The following is a 19,935-nucleotide window of genomic DNA, read 5'->3' as shown; positions in this document are numbered from 1 at the left end:
TTATATTGCTTAGCCTTTTTCCTTGGGTTTCCGAGTTTTTCATAGGTTTTGTTGCATTCGTTAGTATTTTACTTTGGCTTCTGGGTTGTTTTTTGTTTCCGTTTGCTTTGGGAAGTCTTTTTTAGTGGTCCAAAACTTGTCGTCAGAAATTGCCAGTGTTCAGCAGATGTCTAATATTAAACGACTATCGATAGTCGTTCAGCAGTCTGTCGACCATCGACTTATCGCTTCGATGAATCGTCAGGTGACTCAGGTATACATTTCATCTGTCAACAAAATGCTAAAATAGTTCCCAGTAAGTTGGTGGCCAACATGATAGTGGTCGGCAAATCGTCGATGTGCCCTCGTGGATTGCCGGAAGAAAGCAGTGTGCAGATTGGTGTTTGACTGATGGTGCACTTGAAAGGAACAATTAAGGATATCATGCGGAAATAAGTATGAAGCTGGTTAGAATCGCTTCAGAGTCCAGACACGCTTTATCGGCTTGACTCCATCGATCGGCCACGAAAACTATCAAATCGTCGCAGGACGGAAAACGCCCTGCTGGTATCTTTCTGTGCTTAAATACTACGATTTTCTGAGGTCAATGCCGGTTTATACGAACTACAAAACTGCATGTCTTGCAATTGCTGTTTATTTTGCTTATAGCAGCAGCAATTTCTGTCCACCCACCCAAGCTAAGAAGTACCACGAAAACTCTGTTTCCGAAGCAGCATAGAAAATCATCGACGACTTTCATTTAGATAAAGCTTGCGCAACACCACGATAAGCTACACGGAATTGCAAGTGCCCACAATAAATGTATCGGTCACGAAGACAGCGAGATGGGTCCAGCAGAAAGCGACTTCGGACGAACCGGAAATATATTTTCATGTGCTTAGTTGTTCTGGAATGCAAATTCTCGTTAGATCATGGACGGCAGTGTAGAATTGTTTGTGCTCGTAGCCGTTAACCTGAATGACGTTGATGGCGCTGCCCCCGGTTCCTGTGCTAGTGGCGGCGCGAGCCAATTCCGCAAAAGACAACAAGAGTGCTTAACAGAGCGGCGCACACCTGTCCGAAATAAACTCACCATTAGTGCATGCTAGGTATATCACAATTCACGTCAGCCGAAGCTTAAATGGAAGCAGCAAATACAGAGATTGATCAGCTGCATGGCGCCACTGGCACTTCCTCATTAACAGGTATACACAAAAATTTCAAATCAATGACATTCTAATGTGACCGTTAAACTTGATCGACACCCGACTTGCACCTGCATGGCACTTTCCCTCGTGATCACCACGCCCGCCACAGTAAAGCACCCGGGTTCGCAGCGCCTGCCACGGTGATACATGGTTTTCCATTCATCGTTCTTCCACTCCTTTTCGCCAATGCGCAGGCAAATCTCGCCAATCTTGACCAGTTTCTGACCCTGTACACAATAAACTGCTAACAATCTTTAAGACAAAATTTAATGCTAATGAGAACCGGGACGGACAAGTAAACTAAGAAGCAGTACCTGTTCGCATGAATACGCGCAGGCGACGATCAGCATAGTAAACGATCAGATGCAATTGATCAATGCTACTACAGCGGTTGCCGCAGGCGGCCGACCAGCAGCATTCCTGCTGCACGTGAAGGTGAAGATAATGGTGCCGGCTAAAGCCCCGTAGCACTGCAGGCCCACGATCAGCGACAAATATGCATCCAAATGACGGACACTCGTCATCACCTGCATCGGCTGGGAGTACTCAGCCACACTCACCACTCCCTTCTTTATCAATCGAACATCTAGGTCGAGTGCAGTAGCACGCATACCTTCGCTGGTCAGCAACATGACGGTCAAAATGAAACCCACAAGGAAGTCACATCCCATGTAGAATATTCTGCCTAAAGTGCAGTAAATGCGATACACCCATTCCGCAGTTTCTGGCGATTGAATAAAAGGATAGCGCTGCTGAAAATTCACGATGCCCCGGGCGATGGAGCGGTCAAACTGTTTGGCATACGTTCGATAACCATCATTACTACGATCAGTAAAAATACCGCCAGACCAAGAGCAATGGCACGAAGCCGTTTTTTGCATATACATACGGCAAAACTTTCGTCAAGTGCATGTATCAGTTGTGCAATGCGTCGACTAGACCAGCAGAGGAGGATCATCGCCAGCACAACACCCCAGATCTGCGTCACGTCCAGTAGTTTCATGATCTGGGATGTGAACCAGTTCGACAGATCATCGTAACCCGACCGGATAGCATCAACCAGAGTTAGTGCCTTAGCGGCCAATAGGAATGCAAAGTAGATGCTAGATAAGCCTTGTAGAAACTGCGTCCATCTGCACGGCTTTTAAGTGAGAGCGAAAACGTAGCCGCAAACGCGCAGGAGCATCATCCAGACCATGGTCGCCTTCCAGACTGCACCGCGGATGGGGCACGAGGTTTCGAGCCTCACCGCTTGTTTCATTGTCAGAGCCATAATTGTCATTCTTTTTCGAGCATTAAATGTCTTCTGCAAGGAAATGAAGGAATACGGTCTCGTACGATCGAGGCAGAGAAGCTAGTGTGTTAAATATTGACAGTACCTGTCTGGCTGTGTTCACGGAAATGATCGATTCGGTACCTCAAATGATCCAGCGTTGTCGTCATCAAATATAACTTGAAAACGCGATCATCGCAACCTGGGTAACGATTGCGTGGATGCATTTCACTTTTGCAGTTTGCGGATTATTTAGCCAGTACTATTGCTCCAGCTGAAATACCACACGACTTATTTACACACGCCAAATGGCCATAGCAGTAGTATGTTTTCAGGTTTGATTAGTCTATACAGCTGCTTGCACATGTTTTCTTATGTTTTATTGTGTCACTGTAAAGGTTTTGTTTTCATGTTTTACTCTTAAGTTTTCTTTCTTATATTTTATTCAAATGTTTTATTATGTTTTCTGGTGATGCTTATGTCTTTTTGTGTTACCGAAAATGTTTTTCGAACATTAGAAAACAAAAGAAAAAACAGAAGAAAACAAACGATTTACAGAAGCATTAGCCTAAGAAAGAATTTAAAAAAGTTTATTTAAGATTTTTCATAATAAATAACTTCAGCAAACATTTAAACAAAAAAAAAACATAAGCAAAATTAATCGGATAAAGTAATCCAAATTAGCTACTAAGTTAAGTAATCCATGTTAGGTAATCCAAGTCTGTTATTCAATCTAAGTTAGGTAAGTGAGATAGTTAAGTGATCCAAGTTCAAGTTAAACGAATTCAGTTCCCAGTTTCAGCAATCCAATTTCGAGTCCGAATCCAAGTTTCAGCGGGGGCCCGTAAAGAGTTGTGCAGATAGCTGACTTGCCTTGTCGTGATGTAGCACCGGAAGTAGGCGTGCCGCTCTTAGGCCTTCAGTGTAGTACTGCCATGGCTCTGCACAAGCATTCTTTAGTTTCTTTAATTCGACCAAAGTTTTTTTCAGTAAAGATTTTCTTGCCAACCCTTTAAGAAGATGTGGTTCTGCTGTCGCCTAATTCACGTATAACAGCAACTCTTCGCAAACCGCTGTTCCTGGTTTTGGGGGATGGGCATCATGGCGTCCGATAACATTACCACAGCTTTCTTGAGTGGTGCCCTTCATTCCACACTCTTAGCGTAAATTGGACCGTTCCGACATTTATCTTATCAACACGTTGGTCGCCAAAATTATTGTCTTTATTGAAGAGTGGTCGGCCAAAACCATCGCCACCCGCTGGAATGCTTGACCGGCTCCCGCAATCCCTACATTCTTGCACTCTCTGCCTTCAGTAGATGCACCTGTGGCACATCATTCCCACAAAATACATCATTCGCAAAAGATGGCGATGTGCAATTGTACATCTGTGTGGGAGTCTGGTTACTCGCTGGCTGTCATCGTGATGCAAGTTTTTCCACAATTTGTACGCGATTCGTTATTATTATGTACTCGTATTTCCGCATGCCAATGGTCTGCGGTCGTTACATAGTGAGTGCAAATCGACACCACGGTGTACGTTGCTGCTAATTTATGAGGCTCCCAAAATTATCGTCCATATCATCTTCCGTTGACTTGATGCTGGCTGCGGCAAGCGTACCAACAAAATCGCACAGTCAAGAACATCCGAACCCGTGACCACCGCCGAAATGGAAATGATGAAGTGGGAATGAGCAGACAGCGATAAATCTAAGAGCTGAATGATACGACAATGCAAATTCGGCTGAATTTTAATCGCCAGTATAATCATTTGTTCGCCGAGCTATGTTATGTGATGGCGGCGTTTGTGGATTCGCACCGAAAGCCAGAGACATACTCGTATTTTGCGGTGTTTAAGTCTCTGTCATGGATAGAAACCATCACCGATTCCATATTTTTTAGCCTGGTATTCAGCAATGTTTTCTTATGCAAATTGTGTACTAAGTCTACTGGCATAATATCTAGTACTAATCAGCCCATAAAATAATTATTCATTTTTGTGGGGTTGCGTTAACTGCGATTGTAAAATGTAAGCATGTCCGTATTGCATGCGTTTCTGCAATCTGTGTTGTATATCATATCATGCGCACGGCTCTTCGTCATGCATGCATAGCATGTGTTTGTTTAAATAAATCGATGCTTTCGACGTTCTAGAAATGTAACCATCAATTTTGGTTTGATCGCCAAATTAACTAATGCTACATTTTTTACATCAAACTCCTTGGAATATGCTACTTTTTTTGCAGCTAAGATTTGCTCGTTTTGAACTTCGACGAACCTAAAATAAAAGATTACCTATATAGGTACATAGCTCACGACATAGTACTTATAAGACATCTTGTTGTTGCTCGGCTTGCCTTTGTTGTGACATACAGACTGTACAAATCCGGAGTAAGGTGTGTCTGTTTATTCCCTTATAATTATTCTATCGTCTTTATTAATAAACTTTTACTACGGAGCAGGTAATGCGCTTGCCGAGCAGTGAACTGAAGTCTTATTTACGGTTAGACACCACTGCAAATTACGCCAAGGCCTTGCTTAATGGGCTGTATTGTGTTAAGCGTACATACAAAAAGATAGCTTACTGCATTACACATTATAAAAGGATGGCGATGTACAGTCTGCGCGGGAGTCTGGCTGATCGTTGTCATCGTAGTGTCCTTTTTTATGGCACTTTGTTGTAAGTGATACCATAAAGCCGCCTGAGTTTGCGTAAGCGGAGTTAGACTTTGCGTACGCATACTGTAGAGCCAACACAAACTAACCGCACTAGCTTGGTTTTTTACATGTTTGCGACGAATTATTGTCTCAGTTTCACACTTCACAATTCACACTATGGCTTTGGCAGTACTGTGCTTAAATCGCCCAGCCTTTTCTTATTGTGAGAAACAGGTATGGCTGCATCGTGTACAATCTATCGTATTACCCTTTTTGTAGCACAATCGCACAACCCGTGTAAACAATATATGACCAAGACGCACAAAGTGCGACAAAAACAAATTGGCAGCGTGGGTTAACACGCAAAATAAGGGGTGCTTCGCAGACATATTCCAGACGAGCACATATTCCATTTGAGTAATTGTTTACCAGCTGTATACGTCACGGAGGGATGATGAACGCAGCTTATACGTATAAGGTTAAATCAGCCAAACACATTTCTGACTTTGATTGCTAACACAACTTGCAGTTAATATTATCAAATAATCTGCTAGAACGCGTAGTTAACTTTTGTATTTCTTAATTTCTCACCGCCTCCATCATGGTTGGTGCGATATACTGGACTGTGCATGCTTAAGAGATATTACGTGTAACAGCAATTGCTGTTTGCTGCCCATTGATGTTATACTACGGCACTTGACACATTTTCTGCTCTTGAAGCGAATACACAGAAGTTTGTGAGCAAATTTGAGAATGCACAAGCGCAAAATTTGGCCATAATCATGCACTCAAAATGGTGAACAACAGCTCCTTATTAATCGCTTCCGATACCTTCCCATCGCAGTGGGGAATCATCGAAATCTTTAACACGTTAACCGCAATAACCGGTGGTCTACTGAATACTGCAGTGCTCATCACGCTTGTCACCAATCGCGCGTCTTTCACGCCGTTCACTATTTACTTAATCAATCTGCTGATCGCTAATTTTATCGAAACCGCTTGCGCCAAATTATTGAACGCTCTGCTGGCCGTCAGTCCGCAATGTCGCACTCATTCCGTTTGCGACTTTTATTTGTTCACCAGCTACCTCGCCATGGCTGGGATGATCAACAGCCACCTGATAATTTCCTTTAATCGCCTGTGGGCCGTCATCTTCCCGCACCACTACAAAATTCACCACTCGAAGGTCATGGCTGTCGCTATCTGTGGCGTAATGTGGATATACATCTTTGCCACGGTGATGCCTCAGTTAATTCGTGACTCCCTATATTTCCGCGAAGCCTACACCGTCCACGGCCGTTGTAAACTGAACAACGACGCGCAACCGGTTCTGTATTTAGCGACGTTGCTGATCGTGTATATTATCCCGGAAGTTGTCATTTTACTGACGTTCCCAGTTATTTGGCATAAACGTCAGCGTCATCGCAAGGTCTTACATATGACACTGTCCACGCAGCCGACGACCGTTGCGAGTGAGGTCACCGGGGGACGTACAACTGGTAATAATCGCGCGGAATCGTCCCGTGCACAGAAAAAAAGTATGCAGGTGCTGGTTATTCTGATGGTCAGTATGGTGATTTGTTGGACGCCGGTAATGGGTGCCACGCTGGTGGCGTGTTTCATGGACTTCAAGAACCGGAACTACTTTAACGTGGCCACATGTTTGTTTGCCGTGGAGGCGGTAACCGATCCCATTCTTTTTGGATTGGTGTTTAATCGGCATGCTCTCATGAAACTTAAACTTTGCTGGAAAACCTGAAAGTGAAAAAAACTAGCAGGTGGCGATAAAAGTATCAACTTGCTGTTGCTTTATGAGCTATTTTGACGTCGTCGCTAATTGTGCATCTTAAAATGTCCCATTGTTTGGCGGGTATACATCACATGGACTTTAAAATGGCCTCACCTGTTAGTGCCATGCTTCATCTGCAAGTGGATGATGTGCACACATTACACAAATTAACGTTTAATGGGGTTGCCTTTCTCGTATTTTTTACTAATCAGAAAAAAAATCAGTAAATGTGAAGAAAGCAACTGATAGACTGGGCTTGACTAGGCCAGTAGCTTCAAGAAGAATTACTACCGAATGTTGGAGGAAAAAGAGCACTGACAATGCATTATTTAAACTGGGATACAGACCTGAGATTACTAAACAATTCAATCAGCATTTTTTGTTAATCATAGCTAGCGTTAATTTAGATAGCTGTCAACGTCACAACGAGGGTTTGAGAACGCTAATTTGGAAAAGAGCGTTATTGCCATAACTACATATTTATTCACTTTTTTACCCTTGATTACATAATTAAAACCAGTATTGTGCATCGGAAAGTCTGCCCAGCGAATACACAGCTTGGGCAAGCCGTAAGGTGGGACAATAAGTGACAACCATATTTTATAGACAATTCCAAGGCCACTCCTATAGTCTAATCTAATTCCAAGGCCACTCCTATAGTCATTTATTGTCATGTGTAATGAGTAACTGCAATATACAAATGAAACACGAGTTAAAGAAAATGATGGCGCGACGCATGCTAAATCTTTTATAATTTTTCGAACAAAAAACAGGCAACTAAACCCGGGGCAAGAAAATACATTTCGTATCTTCACGCTTTTGTTGCCGCCAGTCCACGGATTCGTCGCTGTTCATCCGGCGTCGGAGCCGATTCGGGGCATTCCGGTTTATCTTTGTCATACTCGCACTTCGGAATCTGTTGTGCGTTTAGGCAGAACGGGGCAAAGAGCCAGTTGATTATCCCGTCTATCTCGGCTTGCTTGGCGGTTGTCATCTCGTCCGGACGCTGTTTGACTCGCACGTCCACATGCGGTGTATCACAATAACCGGTTGCCAGGTTCGGCTTGGCGCAGCGGTACAGGATCCACACGCCTTGATCCAGGTTCAGGTAGACGGTGCAGTATGTAAAGGTCACTACAGAAAAATGAAACATGATGTCACCGGACGTAGGTAACGGTAGTTCAATTACTTCAGTAAGCTTTTCAGTACAGCTGCCATTTCAACCACTTACGAATTGGCTTCGTGTCGACGTAGCCGTCAACCACCTGCAGTCCGGTGAAGGCGGTGAATCCCAGGAAATCCATATTGCTACATGTCGTGGCGTTCTCTGATTCGTAGAAGGACACCGCAGTGCGCTGGGCGGCAGCGGGGATATTGGTCTGTCCCGGAAAGGACGTCTTGCCGAGAGACTTCACGCGGTAGACGCGGTTGATGCCGTTCGGGCCCGTCAGGAGATGCCGGTATATGTACCACGTCCCTTGTAACTGAAAATAATTTTTCAAGTGCACCCAATTTGCAATTCTATTTTATGTATTTATTTTTTATATTACTTTGTTTATTCTGTTTACGGCGCTTACCTTGTTTACACACAATTTCTATTGTATTTTTTTAATTCTGTAATTTTCTATATTTTTTAATTTAATTGCTGTTCATCGTAACGGCGTAATTAAGACAAGTTCATGAAAATTGCGCTCGTACCACATCGGGATCGTAATTGCTGGGATACGGTCCACATGTCATGATCGGACGCGGACAGCTCTGATATCCCGGTGGCGGGCCAGGATAACTTTGATAATTCGGTGGATTACCGTACTGCAGGGGATTTCCTAAGATCCCAACTAAAAGAAAAGGAGCCGATGAAATGCCAATCGCTTTGCACGCAGCACGATGCTGCACGAAAACAGCTGGCAGCAGCGCAGCTAAATAATCCCGGTACTTGCGGCTAGCTGGCTACCGGGTGGAGTACAACTTTGAGAATGGGCATGCTGCTTATGCAGTGCACTGGGTTTGCTTATATTGCGAGCTGTAATGCCGAACTACGTCGGGTGACGGCAAAAAATAACAAAATTAATTAGCTAATAAAAAATTTATTGCTAGCGCTTTTCTAGTTAAATTTACTGTAACTGCGCTTATAAAAAGATTATATTTACCGAGAAGCAACGCTTGAGCGCCGACCAAGGCAATAAGCATGGTATCGCGCATTTTTTTTAAAAAATCGCTAGAAACGACAGCAAAAATTAATGTAAAGATTTGGTTATTGGACTTTAATTTAGCAAATTGCTGATAATGTCATCGGCCATCGACCACTGTTGACTCGTTACCGTCGCCAGAAAGCGATGTACCCATGTTCCAACGGTATAATATATACGAATGTTTATTAAATCGCGCGTTGCGGTTTTGAATATTCACTGTTAGCAGAGGAGCCAACCCGCGTTCGATCAGGCGTAGATTAAAATTAAAAAAAACCGTGTGCATACATGTATGTTGCTCGTATTGCTTGTAGGAAGGCTGCTGTTGCATAATCTGTAACAGTTTATCTCCCATCTTTGGAGTCAACAATTACGCTTGTTGACCGTGAGAGTTCCTCGCAAAAAAATGGAACTGAATGTAACGTAAAAATGTGCCGCTTTGGTACAAGGAGCTGTTATACGTGTCCATTATTCGGGAAGGGGAAAACATAGACTGCTTGCACTGCTTTCCTGTACTACTCCAGTCATCCGTTTCAAGGTTTCAAGATAACTCAGTAAAGAATTTTGAACCGAACGCAATTAAGGTCATATAAGAAATTAATCGTGAAGTGGTAATCACGTGATGCAAATTAATAAATGAAGTGGTTATTTTACCGCAGTCTTTGCGGCAAAACATCAAAAGTTATTTATTAATAAATGCGGTAGCATTGCCTAAGACGAATAAGTACATACCAATTAAACATCGCCACATTCACAGTGATACCGCGCGTAAATTGTATATTGCTGTACAAAACCCACGTTTCACCTACAAAATTTAATGCAACAAATTCGGCCAGACGACTAAAAGACTACCAGGAACCCGTGAAAATCTCAGGCGTTTTCCTTCTATACGATCAGCACAGTGCTGTCTTCTGTTTTCAGATGTTTAATCAATATCTAGTATCTACTGAATCAACAAATATCAGTACAATGCTTGTGCTTGGCAGAGCTTAATACGTATGAAAAAACGTACTTATCGCACTTGAGCAGCATAGCTAGTTTTGCAAAAAATACTGAACAAAAGTTTTTACAGTAATATTGCCATCGGAAAAAGCTAATTCATTTGGAAAATAATATTTACAGCCACACATCCAGCAAATCAGGACATTTTGATAAAATGCTATACTTTCAGCCAGTACGAGTACCATGGTTTTCGAATTTGTACCCATTACGTATTTCTCATTACAAAGGGTTTATGACTTCATTTTCGTTACGTTAGCGTTTCGAAAATATGGAAAACCAAGACTGAATCCCAAAATACAATGTTTTCCCACAGTACGGTTTAAGCGTTGGCATTTAATAAGCCGGTAATAAGCTTTATGCAGCATAAACTGCGCAGTTACTATTGTCATTTTTTGTAGCCGGCATGTCGCTGATGTCATGTCGCATTTGTTTGTATATGTAAATTAGTGGCTGCATGTACAAACTGGAAAATTTTGGACAATTCTCACGGGACTAAATTCCTGTAAATAGGGCTTTTACAATCATTGTCATACTGTTCATAGTATACTCTGGATATGCGATACTAGAACACAGTCTATTATCCATCCAACTGCGTACAGACTACATACAGTATGTTTGATCAAGTGCGCATATTAAAATACACCAATCTCTAATTAAATTAATTTTTCTGAATCGTTAGAAAAGAACCACTCATAGAAAAAATCTTTGATTTATTGAAATATTCTGAGGATTTATTTCTTCGGTAATTACTCAAAAATCGACTTGCGGTTTGTTTTAAATTGGAAGAAAAGCGCATGTTTTTTTTTAAATAGGCGGTAAAAAGCGCATGTTGTTTGATTATTTTGGCGATTACAGACGTCTATATAGGGGGCAAAACTAAACGTGTTCCACGGTTCCCCTGTATTGCTGCCGTCACCCGGCTGGAGTTTTACGTTGTGGCTAAACATGGCGCTTATGTACCGCGCCAGATTTAACCATATGTATTGCCGTAACGTCACACTCCAGGCGGGTGACGGCAGCAATACAGGGGAACCGTGGAACACGCTTAGTTTTGCCCCCTATAGAAAGCCAACACAAATTATATGAACTGCTAAGGTAGCACTGACTTATTTTAAAACGACTGTCCCAAATCCTTGTGTAGTTTTCAGCGTAAGTATGGTGCTTTATTCGGTTTTCTTGTTTTCTTTTCAATGCAAGCACCAAATATGTATTTATCACAGGTCACATGCCTTTTGGTGGTTCCACATGATTACGAATTCAAAAGATTGATGCGGCTCCTAAACTTGTAACTCTGTCTGTCCTTTGAGGAAGATCGTCTAATTGAAAAATCAAATGACGTCACTGGCTAAATGTAGAAATTGACATAATCTGTTGTAAAAGGTAGCTAATCTGATATTCAGGTACTGCAGAGCGCCGTAACCTATCTTGAAGGCATGCGCAAGAGCTCAAATGATTAAATAACATTGTATAAAACGCGTCAACTAAGCGCACATCATCGTTGTAGCATTTAGTTCAACGACAGTTACAACGAAAAGCGAGGAGCAACGAGTCAACAATTCACTAAGAGATTGCCTCATCCTGCGAAAGACCGCGACGTGGGAGTAAAAAACTCGCTAGAGTGCCAACGTCATTTAAAACGAGATACATGTTGTTAAGCATTTTAATGTAGCCGAATCAAGCACACTCGCCTTATATAATTTCTATTATTGATTACCAATATCCAACGGTAAATATAATCCTTCTGTTTTCTTTAATAAATGGAAAGTTCCACAGAGCATGGCACCGCAGGTTTAATGCTAATAAATCTCATGTTTACCAACCAGTCTGAGAAAGGTTCGCTCGTATTTACATTGGAAAGACATGCTCGGGTAATACTGTAAGGTTTTGGGTAATGTTTTCTATTTAATGCATCCTGTCTCGGGAAGTATACGAGTAAATTATCTACATATACGAGCAAATTACTACTTCCGGTAAATTATCTGATATATCCAATTACAGATAGACGTTTTCTTATTATCTTTTCCTGTGTATTTCTTCCAACAACGGCGCGGAAATAAATGCAACATGCTGCGTCAACTGTTTCTTCAATATAATTCTTTTTAATTCGATGATCTGATTATCCAGGGCTTCTTGGGCTGATTTCATGCGCACGAAAAATGGCCAACAACAGCTCTTTATCCACTTCGCAGGGCGATGCTCCTCCTAACTGGGGAATCGTGGAGATGTGCAATGTCGTGACTGCCGTCATTGGCGGCCTGTTGAACACATCTGTCTTCATTTCTTTAGCAGTGAGCCGCGTTATCTCTGTCCCTTTCACCATTTACCTGCTTAACCTTCTCATTGCCAACTTCCTGGAGACGGCCTGCGCCAAACTGGTCAACGCCCTTTTAGTGGTCTGCCTTCCGTGTCGCACGCATGCATTGTGCGACCTTTATCTTTTCAGTAATTATTTAGCTATGGCCGGTATGATCAACACCCATTTACTCATATCTTTCAATCGCTTATGGGCCGTGACCTTTCCGCATTCCTACAGGATCCACCATTCCAGGAAAATTGCCATCTGTATCTGCGTGGCTATGTGGTTTTATATTCTCTCTACTGTACTGCCGCAACTGATTCGTGATTCGATTTATTTTCGCATTCCCTTTTCTCGGCATGGCCGATGCATGCTGAACAATGACGCTCAACCGATTCTCTATTTTGTAACTTTAATGGTTGTCTACATCATCCCGGAAGTTGTGATTCTGCTAACGTTCCCAGTTATCTGGAGGAAGCGGAAGCGGTATAAAAAGGTGGTGCAGCTCAATCTTTCGGCTCAGCAAGTCAATACCAAAGAGATCGAAAATACGGGTACTCGGATCACCGCGCTGAGTCGATCGCCGGAGTCGTCAAAATCGCAACGGAAAAGCATGCAGGTATTAGTGATCCTGATGGTCAGCATGATAATCTGCTGGACGCCGGTAATGGGTGCCACTGTTGCCACTTGTTTTGTGGACTTCAAAAACCGGATTTATTTTGGCGTTACAACATTCTTGTTTGCCTTGGAAGCCATCACGGATCCCATCTTGTTTGGTGTGATATTCAGCCGCGAAGCGTTTAGGGATATGTGGCATCGTTGGATGAAAGTCTGTCAATAATTAACTGAATGCTATAGTTTGGAACCTGCTGGGCTTGGTACGGTTATGGACTTTAGAAACATTAATTTTTCTGGTTATTATGCTATGTTGAACGTACAAGCTTTGTACAGCTTCTGTACAAACTCTAATGCGACTTTAATGCAGTATTCCTGAATTACTTAAACTCGTGCGTGTACAGAATTTGGTACGCTTATCGCGCTTCTGATGCAGTATACAAAGGTTTCCTTTTTCATTGCCATAAAACAGTGCAGATTTTACATGCCGTTTCCTTCCTTGTATGCCGGCTCAAAAACTGATAAGTAAATGTAACAAAATTTATATTGTACGAAAATGGCTGAGCGTCGGTTTGATGCAGGGGTCAAATAACATAATAATACACAGTAAGTTCCCGCTAGAAATCTAGGAACTTCATTGTCTATAAATGCTCGTTACGAGCTTTTGAATTGAAATGCTCGTACAGTCGTACCTGTACGTATGGAAGGGTCTGCCTTGCGCTTGTATTGCGCGTACCGTACCAGCTCACTGGACTGATTTTTCTACGTTTATCTTTTCTTTGTTGTGTTATCTTGCTTTCGTGCGAGTAGACTGATATGTCAGTTCGTATTATCTTAACACGTTTAATAAAATTAATGATATTCTCGCTTTACTTTAGGCTTCTGTATGTACCGTTTGCGTTAATATGATGCGATAGACGTAGTGTTAGCTAGGATACGGCAACATAGGCGGCATCACTCTAGACCTGCAAGTTTTAACCATAAACAGTTCCTGGCTAGTTTGGTATAGAAACCTTGTAGTTGAGTTACAGCAGCAACACATAGTAGCAGCAGCAACATAGTGGAAACCGTACCTGTTGTATAGGTAGTTAGGATGGACAGCGGAAGTACCGAGCCCTATGGCAACCGGAACGCCGCTGCAGCCGCCCATCTGCAATATGGAATCACACTGGTGCACCCTTGTTTAAAACAATTTGCTGTTAAAACCATTGAAAGCCAGAGCTCCACCTTAACTGCCGCCACGGTAGCCTATTTTAAAACAAACTTCCATGATTTTAGTCAAACAATTTATTTTATCTTGGACAACTGGAAAAATGGTGGATTTGATCAGGGATGCAAGAAGATGCTGAAAACGTATTTAAGACGCTGTAGAAATATTCGTAATGACGTCTCCCATCAGACTTACCGGAATACAGACAGTCATGACAGGAGAATTGAGGATTTGTGTCATGTGATGAGGGAAATCGGTCATCCCCTCGAGGCGGAGAATCTTCAAAACTTTATGAAACCACAACCGTTGGTAAACACCTCCTGGGAAAAGTTGAAACAACTGGGGAATCAACATTATAAAGAAGGTCGCTACACAGAGGCTATGATAAGCTATACGGAGGCATTGAAAGAAAAACCGGACGAACCAGCGCTTTATTCTAATCGTGCGCTGTGTGAAATGCAACTGGAACGCTTCGAAGATGCACGCAATGATGGGGAAGATGCCCTGAATTTAGACGCTAACAATGTTAAATTTTATCGAATCTTATCCTAAGCACTCGTGAAACTCGGAAATCTGGAGGAGGCGTTGGCAGCCTGTGAGCGCGGACTGGAGATTGATCCGCGGGATGGTGTGCTCCTGGTTCGGCAACGTGACTTCCAGGCGATGATGGTCATGAAAACAACCAATCAACACCCGAGAAGAGATACCAAAGAATTCATGGAAAAAAGCAACGAAATGATATTCGACCCTAATGATTCGGATTTGTTTCAGCGCTTTTTCGCTCAGAACCCTGATCCAAAGGATATCCGGGTACTGGATGATGCCCAGTACAACCAATACGCCAAATTCTTGGCTCTCTTACGAGAGGCCCACAGTTATCTGAACGGCGCAAGACAACAATCCAAAGATCCTAAAATGGCATTCAAGATTTTCAAAGAAGCAGCTGAATTAGGTTGTGCAGAGGGTCAGTACAATTTGGGACACTTGTACGCAAATGGACTGGGAACCAATGCAGACTATGCGCTAATGTTACGTTACTACCGGCTTGCTGCGGAACATAAGCCTTTTGTAAAGTGGGGAGCAAGGATCATGTCTGAACTTGGTGAGTCAAGCAGCCTAACTCTGGAAAGTAAATGTGAAAATGAACAGGCACTGGCGATAACCAATTGCTCAGCAATAAAGAAATGATTTGAAAGTTTGCTGGAAAAAAGTTCTAATTCGCTCGTCTTGTTAAAAGGTACAACCAAGAATTTCGCGAATTCGACAGAAAAAGTTTTTAAACTAGAGATAAAAACATTTTACTAGGAGGTGACTTCAATCGGCCAATAGTTGCGTTCCGTGAACCGAGTCACAAAAAGTGACTCAGCAGAACCTGTATTCGCTCAAGTTTTCTTCCGAATCTTAATCGCATTCCATGCTTAGCGCATCCGATTACAAATATTCAAAATTTTGAAGACTTTTATTCGAAATCGAATTTAACAGAGGAAGCTTGATTAGAGAAAATATCCTTTCAGGATATCAATTATTTTGCAGATTTCAAAAGAATAGCTGGATTTACGGTTAGGCAAGATTTGGTGTTTAAACAATATTTTTTGTCGTTGTGTTGTCAGTAGAGTCCTGTGCGTAGTAATATACGCACCCGGTTTCCTCGCGCATATTAACTAACAAAATTTAGGCTTAATGGTACTGAGAGCTGTAACAGTCGCCTTTTGTAAGTGGTAACTCGTACTCTACAAGTACAGAGTAGTTGACTGAAAATGGCTTTGTGGTTGCTTTCGTAACAGGCGTGGCGGAGGCTGAGAACGCCTTAGGTAATGTTTACCGCGACGGTCGAGGTGTCGACGTAGATTACGCTAAAGCCTTTCGACATTATACACGAGCAGCTAGCTGGGGACAGCCTGAAGCGCAAAATAATATGGGGTGCTTCCTGTCTAACGGGCTCGGCGTTGCAAAAAACTACCAATTCGCCCGCAGCTGGTTCGAACGTGCGGCTAAGCACGGCCTGGCCGAAGCGCAGATGAACTATGCCGAAATGCTGGAAGATGGGCGAGGGGGGCCAGTGGACGAAGAAGGGGCATTGGAATACTTTCAAAAGGCCGCGAAGCAGGGAATGCCGGGCGCTATTGAGGCGCTTCACCGCATGGCAGTGAACGGGTCAGCAAGCCAGCCTCACAAAGCCGCTTTCGAGGATCTACTCAAAAGCTCCACAGCTAATAAGGACATCAACGCTTTGTTTTTTAAGGTAAGGACAATTAGCACGAAAGCTCAGCTGAAAATTGATGAGTTCGGTTTTTTCGGGGATGCACAGCCAAATAAAATTTTGGTGACCACTCCGTACACAACCTTTCACTACCTTTTACTCAGTACACAACCTTTTGCTCTACTTTTCATTTCGTGCACAACCTTTTTGCGCTACCTGTTTTTCGGTACACTATCTCTTTGAGCGCCATCTTTGACTCTTGTACACAGCCATTCCGCACTACCATTTTCTGCGTACACTACCTTTTATTTTTTAAATATTTTCACAGCAAAGTTAGTTTTGGAACTCTTGTTTTTTCGTTATCAGCTGTTATAGCTGCATACCTAATTTAAAGCATCATCGGCAGTTATAAAATCGAATTCCCGTGAGTAAATAATTTTAGGCGCCCGTGTGCCGGTTTTTCTTTGCAGGGTTTGGAGAGTGCCGTTTTTGAACGAATTTTCGACCCCTGTGTCAGAAGTATTTTAAGTATAAGAGTATATACTCGTAATAGTATGGTAGTGCACCGAAGGAAAGGTAGCGTGGACTGCTAGTGTGCCAAGTGAATGGTAAGGTCAGATGTAGTACCGAAAGAAAGGTAGTGCCCGAGAAAAATGTGCACGGAATGAAAGGCTGTTCAAAAGGTTGTGTACGGAGTAAAAGCTAGCGAAAGGGAGTGTACGGAGTAGTCACCTAAAATTTTAATAGATGAGTCAAATCAATTATCGTAATTTTATCAAGCATAAGCCTACCGTCATACATCGCAACGCAACGCTGTACGGACAACACTGCAAGCACTGAAGCACAGCATGAGGTATCTTGGGACCATTCATTGGAAGTTTGGAACAAACCTCACTGTCCACATACGACCAAACCATATCAAAGAACCATTCTACTGTATAACCTTTATTTTGAAGATAACCGATTTTTGTGCTGGGTAGAGACTACTGCGCTAAATCTAATAATTATTTTTTGTGTTTACTTGTTTTTATGCAAATCATACAAATAACAGTATCTTGTGTTTCGGTCTAATTTTCATATTTAAGCACATCCAAAGCAGAGCTTGTTCGACAAAAAATTGTATAGATAATACTACTTACACCATATTATGAAATTTGTGAATACGCACTCGCACTTCTTAGCTTCCAGATACAGCGCCGATGACTTCTCTAAAGGTGACCTTTAATGCTTAACTGGCATGTACAAAACCGTTTGCTAATTGCAGGGCAACATGGAAAACGAAATGCGTAATTACGATGAAGCAGTTATTTGTTGGAAAGCAGCTGCCGATCTGGGACACCTGGAATCGAAAATTGTACTGTGGAATCTACTACTACACCGCAAACGACAAAATGAAAGTGCTTTTCTGTACTGCTTGGAGGCGAGTCAAGCTGGCGATGTGGAATCTCAGCTGCGTCTCACTGTTCTTTACGCGACGGGTACAGGGTGTGCTCGCGACGCTGCTGCTGCTAAGAAATGGTTTCAACGTGCAGTTTCCCGCATTCCCGGAGAATCAAGCCAATACATGTCCCAAAAAGAATTTGACGAGTTGCTGGTGACAGCAGAAAGGGTTTGCAGTTTTGAGACACGAATGTCTTTATCCAGCAAAGGTTTAAAATGGGAACAGAGGCTGCTTCGATACATGGAAGCTCGGGATGTGTCCGAAGATGACCGCAGGATGATCGAAAATTATCGGCATATTCAAAGACTGAGCGAGCTTCCTGATCCGTTGCCCGTTAGCACTAACATACCATCCATAATAAGAAAACCCGACATGCAGGCAGTGATATTAGCTGCCGAACGCGGTTCCACCGTTGCTGCTGATGTTGCTAAGGCTTGGATGATGAATGCTGAGGCTCTGCAGGCGTGGGATCTTGGTAACCATAACATGGCATTCTCGCTCTTTCGAGAAGCGCAAAAATATCATGATGTTGTTGAAATTCACAACTTCGATATGGTGGCATTTATCGAAGAGCAGTCTTTAAACACGACGGACGCAATGTTTGTAAAAGCTTGCCATTTCGGCAATAACATTCAAGGTACGGCATGCATATCTGAAAACGCTGAATATTTCTACAAACGTTAACTTCAAATATTTTGGTACAGGTTCAATTTACTATGTCCTACGCTGCATTCGTAAGCATCCTATGGAAGCTGATTTTCACAACCTACTTGCCAATCTGTATGGATTTGCCGGCCGCTTCGATGATTCGCTAAGTAGCGCTCAACGAGCATATGAAATTGAAGCGCGACCAAATTTTTTGTACACAATTGCCACGGCTATGCGCATGCGGTTGCCCGCGCCGGATGAGCGAAGGAAAAAGATTAAACAGAAACTGTACGACAAAGCACGGCTGAAAGTCATAGAGGCGTATTTAAAATTTTTGGACCACAACCCCCGTGATCACCGTAAAGTCCCGACTGTGCTCTTTTGCTTGGCATCGTTGCATTTAACTTCGGATATGAGCGAAATGGGAAAGTGCGCAAGTATTACGAAGAAGCGCGTACTGCGGAAGAGCGACGTCTCCCATGTTTTGAAGCCGTAGCAGATAGTTTCCCGCCCAAAGATACGGTCAAAAGAATTTTAAAATTACAAGGTTTTGCTGGTCGAGAAAAAGATACTTGAACAGAAACAGCAGAAAATGCGCCGCACTGGCAGAGATACAGCGGTTTTCCTCTTCCTCAAAGCATATCTGTCTAACCAACGCTAACCAGAACCAGGAAGTTTTTACTGGGAAATAAATCTTATCTGCATAATTTTAACGTTGTCCAAAAGTAGTTTTTGGTTTCCAAGAACATAAAAAATAACGCAGTATCGGCTGATTGTACTTGCTTTGGCATGCCGGTCTAATGAAAAAATGTTTGCGTTTAAAATAGTGGATCGTGAGTGTTGATTTTCGTCTTTTAATTGTTCATGGAGTAATACCGGTAAAGTAGCTTTCTGATGAAAGAAACGGAAGAACTTCGCTATAGCGCCCTTGTTGTTACTGAAGCGGAAGTATGTACTGGATGCGTATACGGATATATTTCATTGTACACTCGGGCTTGTAGCAAACTCAAGCGTACTGCATAATTTTTAATAAAAGTCACCATTGCTTAATAGTCCATGTAATTCTGTTTTTCTTAAAAGGAAAAATCAAAAATCCAGTATTTAGCTGAAACTTAGTTTACAGCTAGGCGTGATCGTGTTATTACATATATAATCGACCGAAGCGTAGCGAAGGTCATCTATGTTCAGCGTTCATGAAAAATGTGGTGTCTGTCGGTCACCGCCATCTAATGCACATATGCCCATATGCGCGGTCTGCTCCTTCCATTGCCAGGGAGTAGTAGGGACACCAAATCGGATACGGAGTGAATCGAAGCCAAAAAGGCGGGAAGTGCTAATTCCTCCGACCGACGAATGCTGATATTTAAGAGATCTATTTCTCTGATAATTTAGAGTTAGAATTTTGCATTTCTATCTTTACACCATAC

At 42.5% G+C, this 19,935-nt stretch overlaps 5 protein-coding genes across 5 annotated transcripts; 4 read left to right on the top strand and 1 right to left on the bottom strand.

Moving 5' to 3' along the window:
• The first annotated feature begins 5,911 nt into the window (after positions 1-5,911).
• Positions 5,912-6,877, top strand: LOC129589573 (chemerin-like receptor 1). Its single transcript, XM_055484372.1, has one exon. The coding sequence runs from the start codon at positions 5,912-5,914 to the stop codon at positions 6,875-6,877; it is 966 nt and encodes a 321-aa protein (XP_055340347.1).
• Positions 6,878-7,392: 515 nt separating this feature from the next.
• On the bottom strand, positions 7,393-9,261 carry LOC129589691 (uncharacterized). The gene is made up of 5 exons (XM_055484534.1): positions 9,250-9,261; positions 9,058-9,125; positions 8,606-8,745; positions 8,139-8,391; positions 7,393-8,041 (listed from the first exon to the last, which is right to left on the bottom strand). The coding sequence occupies exons 2-5, from the start codon at positions 9,107-9,109 to the stop codon at positions 7,719-7,721; spliced, it is 768 nt and encodes a 255-aa protein (XP_055340509.1). The 5' UTR covers positions 9,110-9,125; positions 9,250-9,261; the 3' UTR covers positions 7,393-7,718.
• Positions 9,262-12,254: 2,993 nt separating this feature from the next.
• On the top strand, positions 12,255-13,235 carry LOC129589572 (D(1) dopamine receptor-like). The gene has a single exon (XM_055484371.1). It carries the CDS (start codon positions 12,255-12,257, stop codon positions 13,233-13,235), a length of 981 nt encoding a protein of 326 aa, XP_055340346.1.
• Positions 13,236-13,973: 738 nt separating this feature from the next.
• LOC129589562 (stress-induced-phosphoprotein 1-like) lies at positions 13,974-14,905 on the top strand. The gene has a single exon (XM_055484362.1). It carries the CDS (start codon positions 14,103-14,105, stop codon positions 14,769-14,771), a length of 669 nt encoding a protein of 222 aa, XP_055340337.1. The 5' UTR covers positions 13,974-14,102; the 3' UTR covers positions 14,772-14,905.
• On the top strand, positions 14,754-19,497 carry LOC129589560 (uncharacterized). Its single transcript, XM_055484361.1, has 4 exons — positions 14,754-15,321; positions 16,004-16,461; positions 17,684-18,497; positions 18,565-19,497. The coding sequence occupies exons 1-4, from the start codon at positions 14,883-14,885 to the stop codon at positions 19,002-19,004; spliced, it is 2,151 nt and encodes a 716-aa protein (XP_055340336.1). The 5' UTR covers positions 14,754-14,882; the 3' UTR covers positions 19,005-19,497.
• Positions 19,498-19,935: the final 438 nt, after the last annotated feature.

Source organism: Paramacrobiotus metropolitanus, unplaced genomic scaffold (assembly GCF_019649055.1).
Source record: "Paramacrobiotus metropolitanus isolate TYO unplaced genomic scaffold, Prichtersi_v1.0 Parri_scaffold0000036, whole genome shotgun sequence".
Taxonomy (NCBI): Eukaryota; Metazoa; Tardigrada; class Eutardigrada; order Parachela; family Macrobiotidae; genus Paramacrobiotus; species Paramacrobiotus metropolitanus.
This window is presented reverse-complemented; position numbering and strand designations above follow the sequence as displayed.

Bases quoted from the DNA above. Each gene is read 5' to 3' on its own strand.
- LOC129589573 (XM_055484372.1), top strand. From the start codon at position 5,912: ATGGTGAACAACAGCTCCTTATTAATCGCTTCCGATACCTTCCCATCG.
- LOC129589691 (XM_055484534.1), bottom strand. From the start codon at position 9,109: ATGCGCGATACCATGCTTATTGCCTTGGTCGGCGCTCAAGCGTTGCTT. The intron at 8,746-9,057 runs GTAAATATAATC...CTTTTCTTTTAG, and splicing joins CGCTCAAGCGTTGCTTCTCG to TTGGGATCTTAGGAAATCCC. The intron at 8,042-8,138 runs GTAAGTGGTTGA...ATTTTTCTGTAG, and splicing joins CGTCGACACGAAGCCAATTC to TGACCTTTACATACTGCACC.
- LOC129589572 (XM_055484371.1), top strand. From the start codon at position 12,255: ATGGCCAACAACAGCTCTTTATCCACTTCGCAGGGCGATGCTCCTCCT.
- LOC129589562 (XM_055484362.1), top strand. From the start codon at position 14,103: ATGGACAGCGGAAGTACCGAGCCCTATGGCAACCGGAACGCCGCTGCA.
- LOC129589560 (XM_055484361.1), top strand. From the start codon at position 14,883: ATGATGGTCATGAAAACAACCAATCAACACCCGAGAAGAGATACCAAA. The intron at 15,322-16,003 runs GTGAGTCAAGCA...CTTTCGTAACAG, and splicing joins AAGGATCATGTCTGAACTTG to GCGTGGCGGAGGCTGAGAAC. The intron at 16,462-17,683 runs GTAAGGACAATT...TGCTAATTGCAG, and splicing joins TCAACGCTTTGTTTTTTAAG to GGCAACATGGAAAACGAAAT.